Consider the following 15,032-nt stretch of genomic DNA (forward strand, 5'->3'; position numbering starts at 1 on the left):
GATGACAATCGGAGTTCAAGGCCGGGAATTGAAAAAAATTAACCAAAACGAATGTCTTGGTAATATATATTTTATTTTTTTAGATTCGTTTTAATTGAAATTATGTTCATTACGATATGTTGTATTTTTTATAATTCATCTTGTATTGATAGCTTTTTTATTTAATTATTAAAATACGTACCTAATTCACATGTTCAAATGGAAGTACATGCACTATCCATTTCCGTATTGTCATATTACCGACTTTTATGAATCATGAACCATTGTGTTCATGTTACTTCTATCATATGAACACAAGTGTTATTTTTTAAGCTTGATACCAAATATTTATATTTGTGTAAGTGTTTGCACCCGGTGTTCATAGCGTTGAGATTATGTGTTCATATATTTTATACGATATGAACAAGAGGTGAACACGATATGAACAAGGGGTGAACCTTAAACGGTGTGGATGCAATGCATGTATAAAACTCCAATTGATAAATGATCGCTTCTGAATGTGTTTATAATGAAAAAACTATTGTTCACAAGCTGTTCATATCGCGTTCATACCTGTTTTTTTTTCTTTCGTGTAGCAGTTATTCTTATTATGTTCATATTGTGTTCATAAATGCTATGCAGTCCAAGTTCATATATATGTCAAATTTTTGTTCGTATTTGACACAATGGTTCAAATATTTATAGTTATGTTCATATGATTCTTACATTAACAAAAATAAATTAACAAAAAAAATCATAGAATTTTTTATTTTGTAACTCCAATTAATTAATGATATGGGAGTTACATAATTTTTTTTTACCTAAATACCCTTTTTTAACTTTGTTCACTTATGTTTATGAAATTTTAAATTTAAAAAAACAAGTTTTTATCATGATTAATCACAACCGTTTATTGAAAAATTGGATGACCAAGATCGGTTAACAAAGTTAACACAAAAACTTTGGTTAACATTTAAACTTGACCCTATATATATATATATAATATTAATAAGTTTTATATATCAATCTTTTAGTAGCGAAAAGTAATTTAGAATATAAATTACATGTAATCAAACTCTATATTATTTCTTTCTGGTTCATTAATTATTTTTAACACATTATCATTGTATTAGAAAATATATATTAAATTAATTAACTATATTGACCAAACAAAAACATAGACTTTGGGAAGATTTGTATTCTAGCATTTAACCCCATTTGTGAAATAAATATCAACTCCTGCTTAAGAGTAAATTACAGATTTGGTCCCTGTGGTTATTTCAAAATTATGGATTAGATCCTTAAACGAATTAATCGTTATTGTGGTTTCAAAGACATGATGTTAGAAATTCATTTCAGGTTCACCACCACCATTATATATATATATATATATATATATATGAGTGATCAAATGAAAACCGCCCTCATTTGTGTAAACCGTGCAAACCACCTTCATCCGGCGATATATATATTCATTCTACCCACTCACCTCTCCTACTTTTATATGTACAGATTCATCGGAACTAAAGATGACCATCGGAGAAACTCAACCTGCAAAACACCAACAAGTCCGCCACAAAAGTCTCCTACAAAAGTGATGCACTCTATCGGTACATTCTTGAAACCAACATTTACCCAAGAGAACCACAACACAATTCATGAAAGAGCTATGTGAAGTCGCTGCTAAACACCCTTGGTGGGTGAAATGATCGATGCATTTTAATTACGTATTCATTTCTTACTCTATTCATTTACGTTTAAAAATCTTGTTAATTGGTGCATTTCGTTTTTCTAAATCTTTTGCTTCTTACATCAAATATAATATAGAAATTTCATAACGACATGTCGACATCTGCTGACCAAGGACAATTTATGAACCTACTTCTAAAGCTGATAAATGTTAAGAACACGATGGAGATCGTTGTTTACACCGGTTATTCACTTCTTTCCACTGCCCGTGCATTTCCAGAGGATGAAAAGATTTTGGCTTTGGACATTTACCGTGAAAATTACTAAATCGGCCTTCCAATTATTGAGAAAACCGGTGTTGCTTACATGATTGACTTTAGAGAAGACCCTGCTCTTTTGCTATTTGAGCAAATGATTAACAACGTATGTACGTACAAATTTATGTGAAACTAATTTTTTTAATTGTTTTGAGGTAAAAAAAATTAAATTTTATATTCACTTCTCCATTCAAAGGTTAAATTCCATGGATCATTTGATTTTAATTTTGTGGATGTGGATAAAGATAACTATCTTAACTATCATACAAGGTTGATCGATCTAGTCAAAATTGGGGGAGTCATCGGATATGACAACACCCTTTTGGAATGGGTCTTTGATGCACCACTTAGGAAGTACGTGAGGTATACAAAGTTTTTGTATTAGAGCTTAATAAAGCCTTCAATTAACGTTTACTCGAGAGTGGAGATATGTCAGCTACCAGTAGGTGACATAATCACTCTATATCGTCGTATAAGTTAATAGTAAATTATAGACCAACTGAAACATATCATCACCAGAACATTGTGGAATTTTTTTCTCTTTATTGTTTCACACGTCTAAATATTGTAAAAGAATCATATGTTTAATTTTCTTTTTCTAATTTGACAATTCCAGCTGTTCTCTTTATTCATTTTATAACCACAAATGAGTTTATGTATATATTTATATATTATTTTTATCTATTATTCACAAAATATTTTAAGACGACTGAAAATATATTACATCAAAAGAATGGAAGAGATTGATTCTAAATAGTGTTTATATATATATATATATATTTTTTTTTTTTTTATGTTCGAGATTGCTTCCATGTGGTTCATCCTCCTCTGAGCAATCTCTTTCGGTTCTGCAGTATCCAGATCTGACATCTTTGGTGGATCTTTGAACTAAACCAAATTTTAAAAGAATTGAATGAACTCATCTTATTTCATAGTTCTTACCTTTGTTACACTTATGACAAAAGAACAAACAACTTAATATTAGTGAAACCTTAAGGGGATGTTTACCAAACATTTACTCAGGTAAGCGTTTATCAAGTCATATTATCTCACTGGATACCTTCTTTTTGAATACCTTCTTTTTGATTTTCGTAAGTACATCGGTGGTCCAAATATCGTGGTTCGGAGCCCAAACTGGACCCTCCCACTAACACCGTGAGGCCCCGTAGCGTTAAGTCCATCATGTTCCCCTCCCTTGAGGGGCAATACACCATTCTTTAGTTACTTTTATTGTACATGTTTTCAATGCACTTTGTACAAATGTGTAAAGCTAAGGAGAAAAGAACAAACATATATTAAAACCCTTCTTCATCACTACCTATTCCCATTCTCCGGGTCCCACCGGTTATCTTCTCCGAGTTATCTTCTCCGACCATTTTTTCGGCTATCAAGGACAGACATATCACTCAAACAAACAATACAATACAACACAACCCTTTTTTTAAGAACAAACAACATCCGAAATGAATTAGTTTATACAATGTCATTACAAAATTTTTATACATAACTCATCTTTGCTCAAAATAGAAAAATTAAAATTAAAAAAAATTAAAAAATAAATCATCCTACTTGAAGTGAAGCAGATCGATGAGAATGAAGATGGACCGTCCTTGAATTAAGTTGGTCGATAAAAAATCGCAAATCCCCATTTTATGTTGCTTCGTTTATGGGGTCCATCGTCCCTATACCTTCAAGGGGGATTCATTAGATGACGACAATCACGACCAATTAGGGTTAGTGGGAGATGCGTGTACCTTCAAGGGATCCACCGTCTATGTACTAAAGGAGGACCTGAATCTCGCCGGCATGATCGAACATGTCATGATGGAACATCTTACAAACCCTCACTCTTTCTATAAAACAGATCTACAGGTGATTTCACCAGAAAACGTTGGTTTCATCATATGGGTTTAGGTGATTTCGCTGGAGAAACGGGATGGGAATTACCAGAGCTATGGGTAAACGAAAAGGCATTTGGTGATTTCATAGAAGAAGCGGGTTGCAACGTTGTTCATAGGGAAGGGTGATTTAATGGAGTGGTGGTGCGATTGAAAATGGTGATCGGAAATTGGCGACAATGAAGCAGTCTGGTGGCCGGCCAGCAAAGTGCAAGAGAGGAGAAGGAAGTAGGAACGATGGTTGGTAGGTGCTACTGTGGTTGCTGGTGCTGCTACGATGATGAAGTCGTGAAGGTAAAGGGATAACAGATGCATAAGGGAGAGATAGATTTGTAAAATAATTGGTAACTGAATTGATCAAATGCGTTTTAATTATGTATTTGTTTTTAACTCTATCGATTTACCTTCAAAATACTTGTTAAATTGGTGCATTTTGTTTTTCAGAATCTTGCGTTTCTCACGGCTAATATAGGAATCTTATGACACATCTGCTGACGAAGGACAATTTCTGAACCTACTTTTGAAGCTCATAAATGCTAAGAACACGATGGAGATTGGTGTTTACACCCGTTATTCATTTCTTTCCACTGCCCTTGCACTTCCTGAGGATGGGAAAATTTTGGCTTTGGATATTAATCGTGAAAATTACGAAATCGGCCTTCCAATTATTGAGAAAGCAGGTGTTGCTCACAAGATTGATTTTCTTCCTCTACTTGACCAAATGATTAACGACGTATATACTTACAAAATTATGTGAAACTGACTTTTTTTTAAATTGTTTTGAGGTAAAAAAAAATTAACTTGTATTTGTATATCTCCATTTCCAGGTAAAGTTTCATGGATCATTTGATTTTATTTTTGTGGATGCTGATAAAGACAATTATCTTAACTACCACAAAAGGTTGATCGATCTAGTCAAAATCGGGGGAGTCATCGGCTATGACAACACCCTTTGGAATGGGTCTTTGGTGGCCCCACGAGATGCACCACTCAGGAAGTATGTGAGGTACTATAGAGATTTTGTGCTAGAACTTAACAAAGCCTTGGCAGTTGACTCGAGAGTGGAGATATGTCAACTACCAGTAGGTGATGGAATCACTCTATGTCGTCTGTGTGAAGCCTCTTTATTTTTTATATCTAAGGAGACATTTGATTCATTGAAATACATTGTAATTTGAAGGAATTGGAATGAACAATTCTATCAACCAAATTTCATTATTATATTTGGTACATTCTTTGAATTTTAGTTAGAAATTCGAATTCCACGTATAGTGGAATATAAATTCCTTTGGTTATAGCAACAAATTCCAATTTTTTTGTACCATCTTTTAAGAAAAACTTATTATACACAATTCTTTTCAATCCCACTACGACGGATGTCGCCTCGCCACCATAATCACCACTGTTGCTGCCAACACCGCCATCACCATCGTTACCACTTTTGCCTTCACGTCCACCACCATCACCAGCACACCTACTCCACTACCACCTCCACCACACCACAACTGTTATATTCAACAGACCAAATAGACAAATTCCATTCTAATTCCTACCAACCAAATGCATGACCAAACATGATTAAATTTCATTTCAAGGAGTAAATAGGACATTTTATTTTAATAGCATCATACAAACTTGTTAAAACGCCTAAAAGTGTCCTATAAACCTGTTGCAACACTTTTAGATAGAACATTTTTTTGGATTCTTTCTATAAACTTAAGTCCTATAAAGTATCTTTTTAAGACGTTTAGACAATCTAGGCGTCCTATAAAGCCAATTTTATTATAGTGAAAGGTCCACCTCCACCCTAAGCTCAACCAATATGTTATTCAGCTTGTTAACATCCCTAATTTCAACGTAATTGACTAATACATATCTGAGATCTTAATATACTACGATTTTTCTTTTGAGTTCTATTAGATACTAAAAAAATTGTCTCACTTATTTACTAGATTTTTTTATACAACCAAAAAAATTGGGCCCCTACTTTCCGTAGATCCTGGGCCTAGGCGTGCGCCGACCCATCCTCCCCTAGGGACAACCTTGACGGTTCTCTAAAAATACACCGTAGTTATATCGATCATTAATTAATGATTGAATGAAGTTTAATTAACATTTTATATCATAGTCATAGCATATGTGCTTTCGAACCACTTGGGTATCTGGTAAGTCAACATGCATGGACGTTGAAACGAGAAAAAAGAAATCATTAATTGGACTATCAGTTAGGACAATAATTTTGAAACATTGAACGAGTACATATAGTTGATAAAGTAACTAATTTATTAAATAAGAAACAACAATTAAAATATAAAAACAAGGAAAATTAATCATTGGTTTATATATTATATTACTTAAATTCCAAAATTAGTCCTCTTAATCATATTACAAATAATAAATGAAAATGTCAACTTCATCAAATATAATTCAATATCAGAACATCTTCAACAAATTCTTTAAAATTAAAAATTAAAGAAGTTTATATTAATTTCTTAATATCAGTTATATTATTAAAAATTTCAATCTTTTTTGTAAAATATTTTTCTTTCTATACATTTCATAAGCAATTATTTTTAAAGAATTCTTTAAATTTGAAGTCTATTTTTTATATTTTAGAAAAGGTTTAATAAAATCTGTAAAAGTGAAAATTCTTAAAATTTTAATTTAAAAAAAACGGTTGAAGATGCAATAATGCATTTAAACGGTAATTAAAATGAAGAATATAAATAAAATAAATAAAATAAATAAAATAAAATGGTGTTACCAACTCCTGCCTTCCACTATGGTTGGCCATCAAAGTCAACATCTCCATTGAAGTCTGACCAACCGCACCAAGGCACCAACCCACCTTCCTCGATACTCCATAACTCACTATATATTCCCATGCACTTGTCCTTTCATTTCAGATATACATACACACATACAATCACCCTCCATTTCTCACACACACATACATATATATTTATTTATATATACATTAATTCCGATGGCGGCCACCGGAGAAACTCAACCGGCGAAACACCAAGAAGTCGGCCACAAGAGTCTCCTTCAAAGTGATGCTCTCTATCAATACATTCTTGAAACCAGTGTTTACCCAAGGGAACCACAACCCATGAAAGAGCTACGTGAAGTCACTGCTAGACACCCTTGGTAATTTAAGTGCTTAATTAGTTTCCCCAAAGTTTTTTCCTATTAATTAATTTAATTACGTGGAAATGTTTTTAAATTGGGATTCTAAATGTCTTATTTGTGTCGATCTTGTGAAATACAGGAATCTCATGACAACATCTGCCGATGAAGGACAATTTCTGAATCTACTTTTGAAGCTCATAAACGCTAAGAATACCATGGAGATTGGTGTTTACACCGGTTATTCACTTCTTTCTACCGCTCTCGCTCTCCCGGAGGATGGAAAGATTTTGGCTTTAGACATAAACCGTGAAAATTATGAAATCGGCCTTCCCATTATTGAGAAAGCTGGCGTTGCTCATAAGATTGACTTTAGAGAAGGTCCCGCTCTTCCTTTACTTGACCAAATGGTTGATGATGTAAGTACTTAATTACAAGTTACTCAATCATGAACGTTAATTTATATTTATTATTTTTTTATTATAAGAAGTTAATGATTTATTTTAATTTACAGGTAAACTTCCATGGTTCATTTGATTTTATTTTTGTGGATGCTGATAAAGATAACTATCTTAACTATCACAAAAGGTTAATCGATCTGGTCAAAATTGGGGGAGTCATTGGCTACGACAACACCCTTTGGAACGGCTCTCTAGTGGCACCCGCGGATGCTCCACTCCGTAAGTATGTGAGATACTATAGAGACTTTGTATTAGAGCTTAACAAAGCTTTGGCTGTTGACATGAGAGTGGAGATATGTCAACTTCCCGTGGGTGATGGAATCACCTTGTGTCGTCGTATAAGTTGATCAAAAATCACAAATCTACTGAAACACAACGTTGCAAGATCAACAACGACGACTATTCTCTTTAATGTTTTTTGCATATAAAAATTGCAAAATAATCAAATGTTGTAACTTTGTTTTTGTAATTTGATCATTCACATTGTTTACCAATTGTATCGATTGTCCCAATGTTTTATACATGTAAACATCATTTTCGTAAATACTGTTTAAAGCAAATATATTCAATATGAATAAGTTCAAACAATTGGGAGCAAGGACGTTTAAATTGCTATATCTAAATCTTTTGATTACATTACATAAATGAGATAACAGAAATATATGTTAAGCACAAAAATGAGCTAAACCTAAACGATTAACAATCTGAATCTAAACCTAAATTATTAATAATTTAAACCTAAACAATTTCAGTAACTTTACACAGATCGATGAAATACCCTAAATACATGTAAAATTGGGCCCTAAAATTTTGAGGAATCCTGTTCAAAATCTCACATTTAACATTCTAAGGGACGACCCTGATCGGGAGAACTCATTTGAATGATTTGGAGTGGCCTTTGCTATTGAAACGAATTGATAACAGAAGCATAAACATTCAACCAATAAGTCGTGCCCACGATTTATAAAAAAAGTACTTGTTCTGTTAAAAACAATAAATTCCCCCAAACTTGTAATAATCCGTGAAAAACAATAACAGAGGATAGGATAATTTTTAATAAAAGCACAAATCATGTCAACCTACCTAGTCCACTTATTACCTAAAAACAAGGTCTACAACACATAAACGATAACCAATTACACATCAATTGTGTCACCTAAGAAAGCAGAAGTATATACTAGAAAATGTAGTTTATGTTCGAGACTTGTATCTCATGCTTCAGGAATCCAAATGTGATCCCCGTTGTTAAAATGAAGAACCAGAATTTATATATCTGCTGTCCAAATTTCAACCATATCCAAGGCTTAACAAAATATTTAAGGACGATTATATGGCGACAACAATGTGAAAGACTGAAATGTTTCTTTTCTTCAATCCAACACTAAAAACACAAAAATAGAGATGTTTAATCTTCAACCTAATACTAAAATACTAAAAAGATAAACGTAAGACTCTATATTTGGAGGTCAATAAAGTAGGTCTCTCTCTCTATATATTAATATAATATTAAGTTTTCATAGTTATATATATATATATATATATGGATTATATAAAAGTTTAATATATTAAGATGTTTATTATTATTATATTAAAGATAGTTTTTAGTGTTTTTTTAATGTATGTTTAAAGTTGATTCTTTTTAGTGTTCAATAAATGTATATTTTTATTGTTTTTAATATTATTTTTTTAATGATTGGATCGAAATTCCTCGGTCCTTTATGGATTTTTCTTCACTGACCAGATTACAATCACATCTCCATTTAATTAAATGAGACTTTAGATATTATCGCAGTTATGTGGAAACACAAAAACCCAATGAATATTTAATAAAGGAATCCGAGGAAGATATGGGCAAAAGGGGGATTATAATAATTCCTATTATTTGAATCCTTCTTGACTCAAATTATGATATTGAAAAATTAAAAAAATGTTTTGATATTAATGTATAAGGTATCAGAACATGTAGAAGGTTCATTTTCTGTCGTTATGATAAAACCTATAATGTTTTTGTAAGGCGTGACTCACGCCATAACGTCTTAAGGAATCTTATGACGACGTTTGATGACGAAGGACAATTTCTGAACCTACTTCTTAAGCTTATAAATGTTACATCGGTTATTCACTTCTTTACTACCCTCTCTCCCAGGGGATGGAAAGATTTTGGCTTTGGACATTAACTGTGAAAATTACGAGATCTTCGCATTATTGAGGAAGTTGGTGTTGCTCGTAAGATCGACTTCAAAGAAGGACTTGTTCTTCCTCTTCTTGACCAAATGATTAACGATGTATGTACTTACAAATTTATGAGATTGATTTTTTTATTGTTTTGAAGTAAAAATTAATTTTTTATTTTTTACTTTTGAATTTACAGGTAAAGTTCTATGGATCATTTGATTTCATTTTTGTTGATGCGGATAAAGATAACTATCACAAAAGGTTGATCGATCTAGTCAAAATTCCGGGAATCATCGGCTACGACAACACCCTTTGAAATGGGTCTTTGGCCCCACCAGATGCACCACTTACGAAGTATTTGAGGTATTACAGAGACTTTGTATTAGAGCTTAACGAAGCCTTGGTTGTCGACTCTAGAGTGGAGATTAATTAGTCAGCTTCTGATAGGTGATTGAATCACTGTCATTGGATAAGCTAATTGCATATCAAGGACGGCCAACTGAAACACGGGATATCAAGATCATTATGTTGTTTATTCTATTTATTGTTTCACATCGTGAAAAAGAATCATTTGTTGAAGTTTTTTTCTTCATAAGTTGATAATCTAGGTTGTGAACTTGTTCTTTTTATGTATTTTGTACGAAATCCCAAATGATTTATTTCTCTATATTATTCTCATTACTTTGAGATGAGTGAAAATACACGAGTATATTAAAGAACGCAAAAGTAACTAAAGAGGTTGTTTATTAAACATGACCTCTTACTTACTGTGTAGCAAAACATTTACCACCTCTTATTTGCGGGTAGGAGGCGCTTGCCTGGTCCAAGATTATGGTTTTTATCAACAATTGCGGTACCATTTTACTGATCAAAAATCTTACCTGGTAGCTAGTGTCGTGGCTCTTACTGGGTCTACACTACTGACCTGTTTAGGGATGATTTTGTTTACTAAAAAATTTACCCGATAAGATAAGTGAGGGTGATGATTATTTCCTAATAAATACTTACCTAATAAGTGTTGGTAAACGATCCTTTAAATAATGTCCTCCTATTTGAAGAACCTAACTTTCGTTAAACTTATGACAAAGGATAGAACAATCTAAAACCAGGGACACCTTAAAAAATGTGAATCGGTTATAGCATTAATTATATTAAGTAACAAGAGATCCAAAAATGTATACGTATTCTTATAAAAAAAACATACAAAACTTTGTAAAATATGATCAAAAACTCACTAATTTGTAAACTACGTATTACACGTGACTTGCATGCTTTAATGGAAATACGATTGGCATCTTGTATGTATGTCTTAGGTCTACAGAATGTATGTCATTGCTTATAATGAAACCATAAACTTACTTATCATTTGGGTAGATTAATAACTTGTATCTTACGGGCAGTTAAGACCAAATTAGTGTTGTACAGGTAAAAGTAAGGTAAACTTGATTTCGTATATAACTTCATGTTGTACAAAATGAAAATGGAATATTTGTATAAAACATCGAAAACAATAATAGAAAAGAAAAAATTACAATGGAAATCGTCAAAGTACATAATTTAATGCGACTGTTTACAATTTATCAAAACACATGAAACGTCAAAGAATTTTTGTGATGTTGATCTTATGACCATCTATTTTAGTTAGTCCAGTTTTATCAACTAATACGACGGCACAATGTGATTCCATCACCTACGGGAAGTTGACAAATTTCCACCCTCGGATCAACTGCTAAGGCTTTGTTAAGCTCCAATACGAAGTCTCTGTAATACCTAACATACTTCCTGAGTGGTGCATCTGGTGGGGCCACTAGAGACCCGTTCCAAAGGGTGTTATCGTAGCCGATAACTCCCCCAATTTTGACAAGATCAATTAATCTCTTGTGGTAGTTAAGATAGTTGTCTTTATCCGCATCCACAAAAATAAAATCAAATGATCCATGAAATTTTACCTACATATAGAAAATAAAAAGGATTAGTTTCATATGTTTATTTCTTGACAGAAATATCCATGTGTGCCTTATAAATTTGTAATATACTTACATCGTTCACCATTTGATCAAGTAGAGGAAGAGCAGGACCTTCTTTAAAGTCAATCTTGTGAGCAACACCGGCTTTCTCAATAATCGGAAGTCCAATTTCATAATTTTCACGATTTATGTCCAAAGCCAATATCTTCCCATCCTCTGGGAGAGCAAGGGCAGTAGAAAGAAGGGAATAACCGGTGTAAACACCAATCTCCATTGTGTTCTTAGCATTTATGAGTTTCAAAAGCATATTCAAGAATTGTCCTTCATCAGCAGATGTTGTCATGAGATTCCTATATTTCATAAGATCGACGCACATAAAACATTTAGAAACACGAAATTCACCCACAAATGTTAAAGCTAAATTAAGTCCATCCAGCTAATAACACATTGATGTGTTGTAAAGTTGGGGGAGATTAAGCACTTACCAAGGGTGTTTAGCAGTGATTTCACGAAGCTCTTTCATGGATTGTGGTTCTCTTGGGTAAACACTGGTTTCAAGAATGTACTGGTAGAGTGCGTCACTTTGAAGGAGACTCTTGTGGCCGACTTCTTGGTGTTTTGCGGGTTGAGTTTCTCCGGTGGCCGCCATTAATGCAATGATGTGTTTGAAACCTTGATTGGTTTTATATATATATATGGTGAGTAGTGGAAATGAACCTGAGATGGAACCAAGGGTTCAGTGGATTATATAGGAACGGTTAACCATTGCCACCGGAAGGATGTGGTTGATGAAGGAAGGTGGTGCGTGGGTGTGGGTGTGGGTGTGGCTGGTTGAGTTTTGACAAGATTCCTTGACTTGATCAATTAATTGGCCAACCATTGTTGACAATAGGGATATGTAACCTTCTTTATTTGTTTTATTATTTTATTATATTTTTCTATTGAATGATCGATGTGTTTGGATATTTATTAAACTTAATTGAAAATCTGCTTTGACCAAATAAGTATACCACTTGATTTTGAAGGATTTTTTTTATTAATCTGAATATCTAACTCGCGCTATGCGAGTCGACTAATTTTATAGTGACCACATGTTTTTTGCGGTAGTTAAAGTCATTGGATTTGAACCTCCGTGGCCACAAGAGAATTTTTATTTCTTCTTGGATTTGAATCTGAGACCTCTAGGACTTTTGACTTTTGGAGCCCAAACCCAAACCAATTAGGCATCACCCTTGTGGTTAGATTTTGCAAATTTTTTCATAACAATAACATTCGATTATCATAATAGAACAACTGATATTACTTTTAAGTTTATAAGACTAAAATTACTGAAATAATTATTAAAACAAATAAACTTATAAATTCTATCATTATGAAAAAAAATTGCTAAGAAAAAGTTGAACAATCTAAGTAAATGATCGTAACCTCTCTTTTATACAAGTTACTTCTTGAAAAAGGTTTTTGGAATGTTTTTATAATAGTTTTTGATAAAATTATGTTATAAAAAGACCAATAAGATGATTTATTTAAATTGTTGAATTTCCTAAGGACTTTTTTTTATGGAAATATTTGTTAGGCTGTTTAATTTCATCGTAATAATTTATTGCAACATTTTTGTATAATACGCATAGTTTTGTTATTATAATTTAAAAATGAAGGATCTTGTGAGAAGAGAAGTTAAGGGAAGAAGTGTAAAAGAGATTTGAATCATTGATCAATTTTAATCTCATATCCACCAATGAATTGTGCTTTAGAAGATAATTGATCCGGTACATCCCGATGTTAGAGGTGTAAATGATGCGAGACAACTCGCAAGCTACTCGAGATCGACTCAGTCAACACTCGACTTGAATAGGATCGACCGAGTCAACTACATAATACTCAATTCAAAAAGCTCATGGGACACTCAAACTTTTTATATATAATTAGTTTTATAATATAACTAGAAGAGTACTCGCGCTATGTAACGAGACACATCTCGATTTTAATATTCTATTTTATTATTTGTCTATGTCGATGTTATAATACGGTTTTATGTGTTTTTAAGAAATCAATAATGATTTTATTTTTGAATAAAATATCATAAAATTTTGAAAAAATATATATATCAATGTTAATATTAAATCAACTATTTAAAAGTTCTCATTTTTTATGTAATTTTCTTAATTTATATTTTTATTATAATTTAATTTAAGTTTAGTAAGGAAATGATTTATTTTTGGATTAATAATATAACATTTTATAAGAATAATAATTAAGTATTCTGTTAGAACTTAATAATTATCCTAATTATATTTTAGATTTTTTTATATTTAAAATGAGATGTTTATCCTATATTTGATTATGTTTATCTGCAGTTAGTTACACGAATTCAGATATGCAGCTTTAATAAGTTGTATTTACGCATAATCTACTTGTAATATTGAGTTTTAAGTAATATGCATTAATAAACAGTACTTTAAGCATAAAAAGTAGTTTTTAAGAGTTTTTGTCAAATACTTTATAATATATAGATTTGTAAAATAAAATGTCTTATATTTTTATATATTTGAACAAAATTGTGCTTTTTTTACTATAAAACTAATCGGTTTTTAATTTAGATCATAATTCAAAAAAAGACAAAAAAAAAAACTATAAAGTGCTTGTGAAATTATTCCACATTAGAAGAGAGATAGTAAAGAAAATATGAGGAGGAGTTATAAAGAGAGAGAGGTGAATGAAGTTTGTAACTTTGTATTTTTGATGATAAAGTTTGAAGTACATCCCTTTAGCTTTATAACAATTAAAAGAATACATTTAAGTTTTAAAATTTATAAGAGAAGACCTTATAAATTTCAATCGGTGAGCTTGACTCAAGTTTGATTTGAGTTCGAGTTCGAGTTTGAGCTTGAGCTTGTGACTCGAGCTTCAAACGAGTTCAAGCTTAAAAAACTACAATCGAGTTTGGAGTCGAATTTAGTTTTTNCAAGCTTAAAAAACTACAATCGAGTTTGGAGTCGAATTTAGTTTTTAACTACTCGCGAGGGTTTCGAGCTTGAGAAATGACTATCGAGTTCGAGTCAAGTATATTGATACTCGAGTTCGACTCACATCATTTACACTCATACTCAATGCACCTCATTAATGTTGACATTCAATTAAGATTGATCTAAGGGTGAAAATCTATTCTTACGATTTTCACCATAATTTCTCTTCTTACGATTTTCACCATAAGAATAGGGGGTTGTTTTTGTTTGAAAAGTTTTTTTTTTTCTCTCTCTTGTGTCCCCCCTCTCTCTTACTTTTTGTTTTTGTTTTTTTAATTAATAGATAATAACAATTTGTTAGTTTATAATAATTATAATTTTTATTTGTATTATATATTAATCAAAGTTAAAACCAATAAATTGAAAAAATAATAAGCCTTTTATTTAAAAA

The 15,032-nt window shown here is 31.9% G+C and overlaps 2 protein-coding genes and 3 pseudogenes across 3 annotated transcripts in view; 4 read left to right on the top strand and 1 right to left on the bottom strand.

Annotated features, from left to right (window-relative positions):
• The window catches only part of LOC112500226, a 4,771-nt pseudogene extending 2,305 nt beyond the window's left edge, over positions 1-2,466 (top strand).
• Positions 2,467-4,062: 1,596 nt separating this feature from the next.
• On the top strand, positions 4,063-5,061 carry LOC112514496 (annotated as a pseudogene).
• A 1,732-nt stretch (positions 5,062-6,793) lies between these two features.
• LOC112500202 (caffeoyl-CoA O-methyltransferase) overlaps positions 6,794-15,032 on the top strand; it is a 16,859-nt gene continuing 8,620 nt past the window's right edge. Inside the window, exons 1-3 of one of the 2 annotated variants that reach the window (XM_025103569.1) lie at positions 6,794-7,033; positions 7,155-7,431; positions 7,527-8,042. In XM_025103569.1, coding sequence (XP_024959337.1) covers positions 6,870-7,033; positions 7,155-7,431; positions 7,527-7,820 — 735 coding nt within the window. In that variant the 5' untranslated portion in view covers positions 6,794-6,869 and the 3' untranslated portion in view covers positions 7,821-8,042. Of the gene's footprint in view, positions 7,034-7,154; positions 7,432-7,526; positions 8,043-15,032 lie in introns of those variants that run through there. The other variant, XM_025103586.1, reaches the window with a different exon arrangement.
• LOC112515869 overlaps positions 8,804-15,032 on the top strand; it is a 10,795-nt pseudogene continuing 4,566 nt past the window's right edge.
• LOC112500219 (caffeoyl-CoA O-methyltransferase-like) lies at positions 11,084-12,341 on the bottom strand. The gene is made up of 3 exons (XM_025103600.1): positions 12,101-12,341; positions 11,689-11,965; positions 11,084-11,597 (listed from the first exon to the last, which is right to left on the bottom strand). The coding sequence occupies exons 1-3, from the start codon at positions 12,262-12,264 to the stop codon at positions 11,304-11,306; spliced, it is 735 nt and encodes a 244-aa protein (XP_024959368.1). The 5' UTR covers positions 12,265-12,341; the 3' UTR covers positions 11,084-11,303.

Source organism: Cynara cardunculus (assembly GCF_001531365.2).
Source record: "Cynara cardunculus var. scolymus isolate 2C chromosome LG 1, CcrdV1, whole genome shotgun sequence".
Classification (NCBI taxonomy): domain Eukaryota; kingdom Viridiplantae; phylum Streptophyta; class Magnoliopsida; order Asterales; family Asteraceae; genus Cynara; species Cynara cardunculus.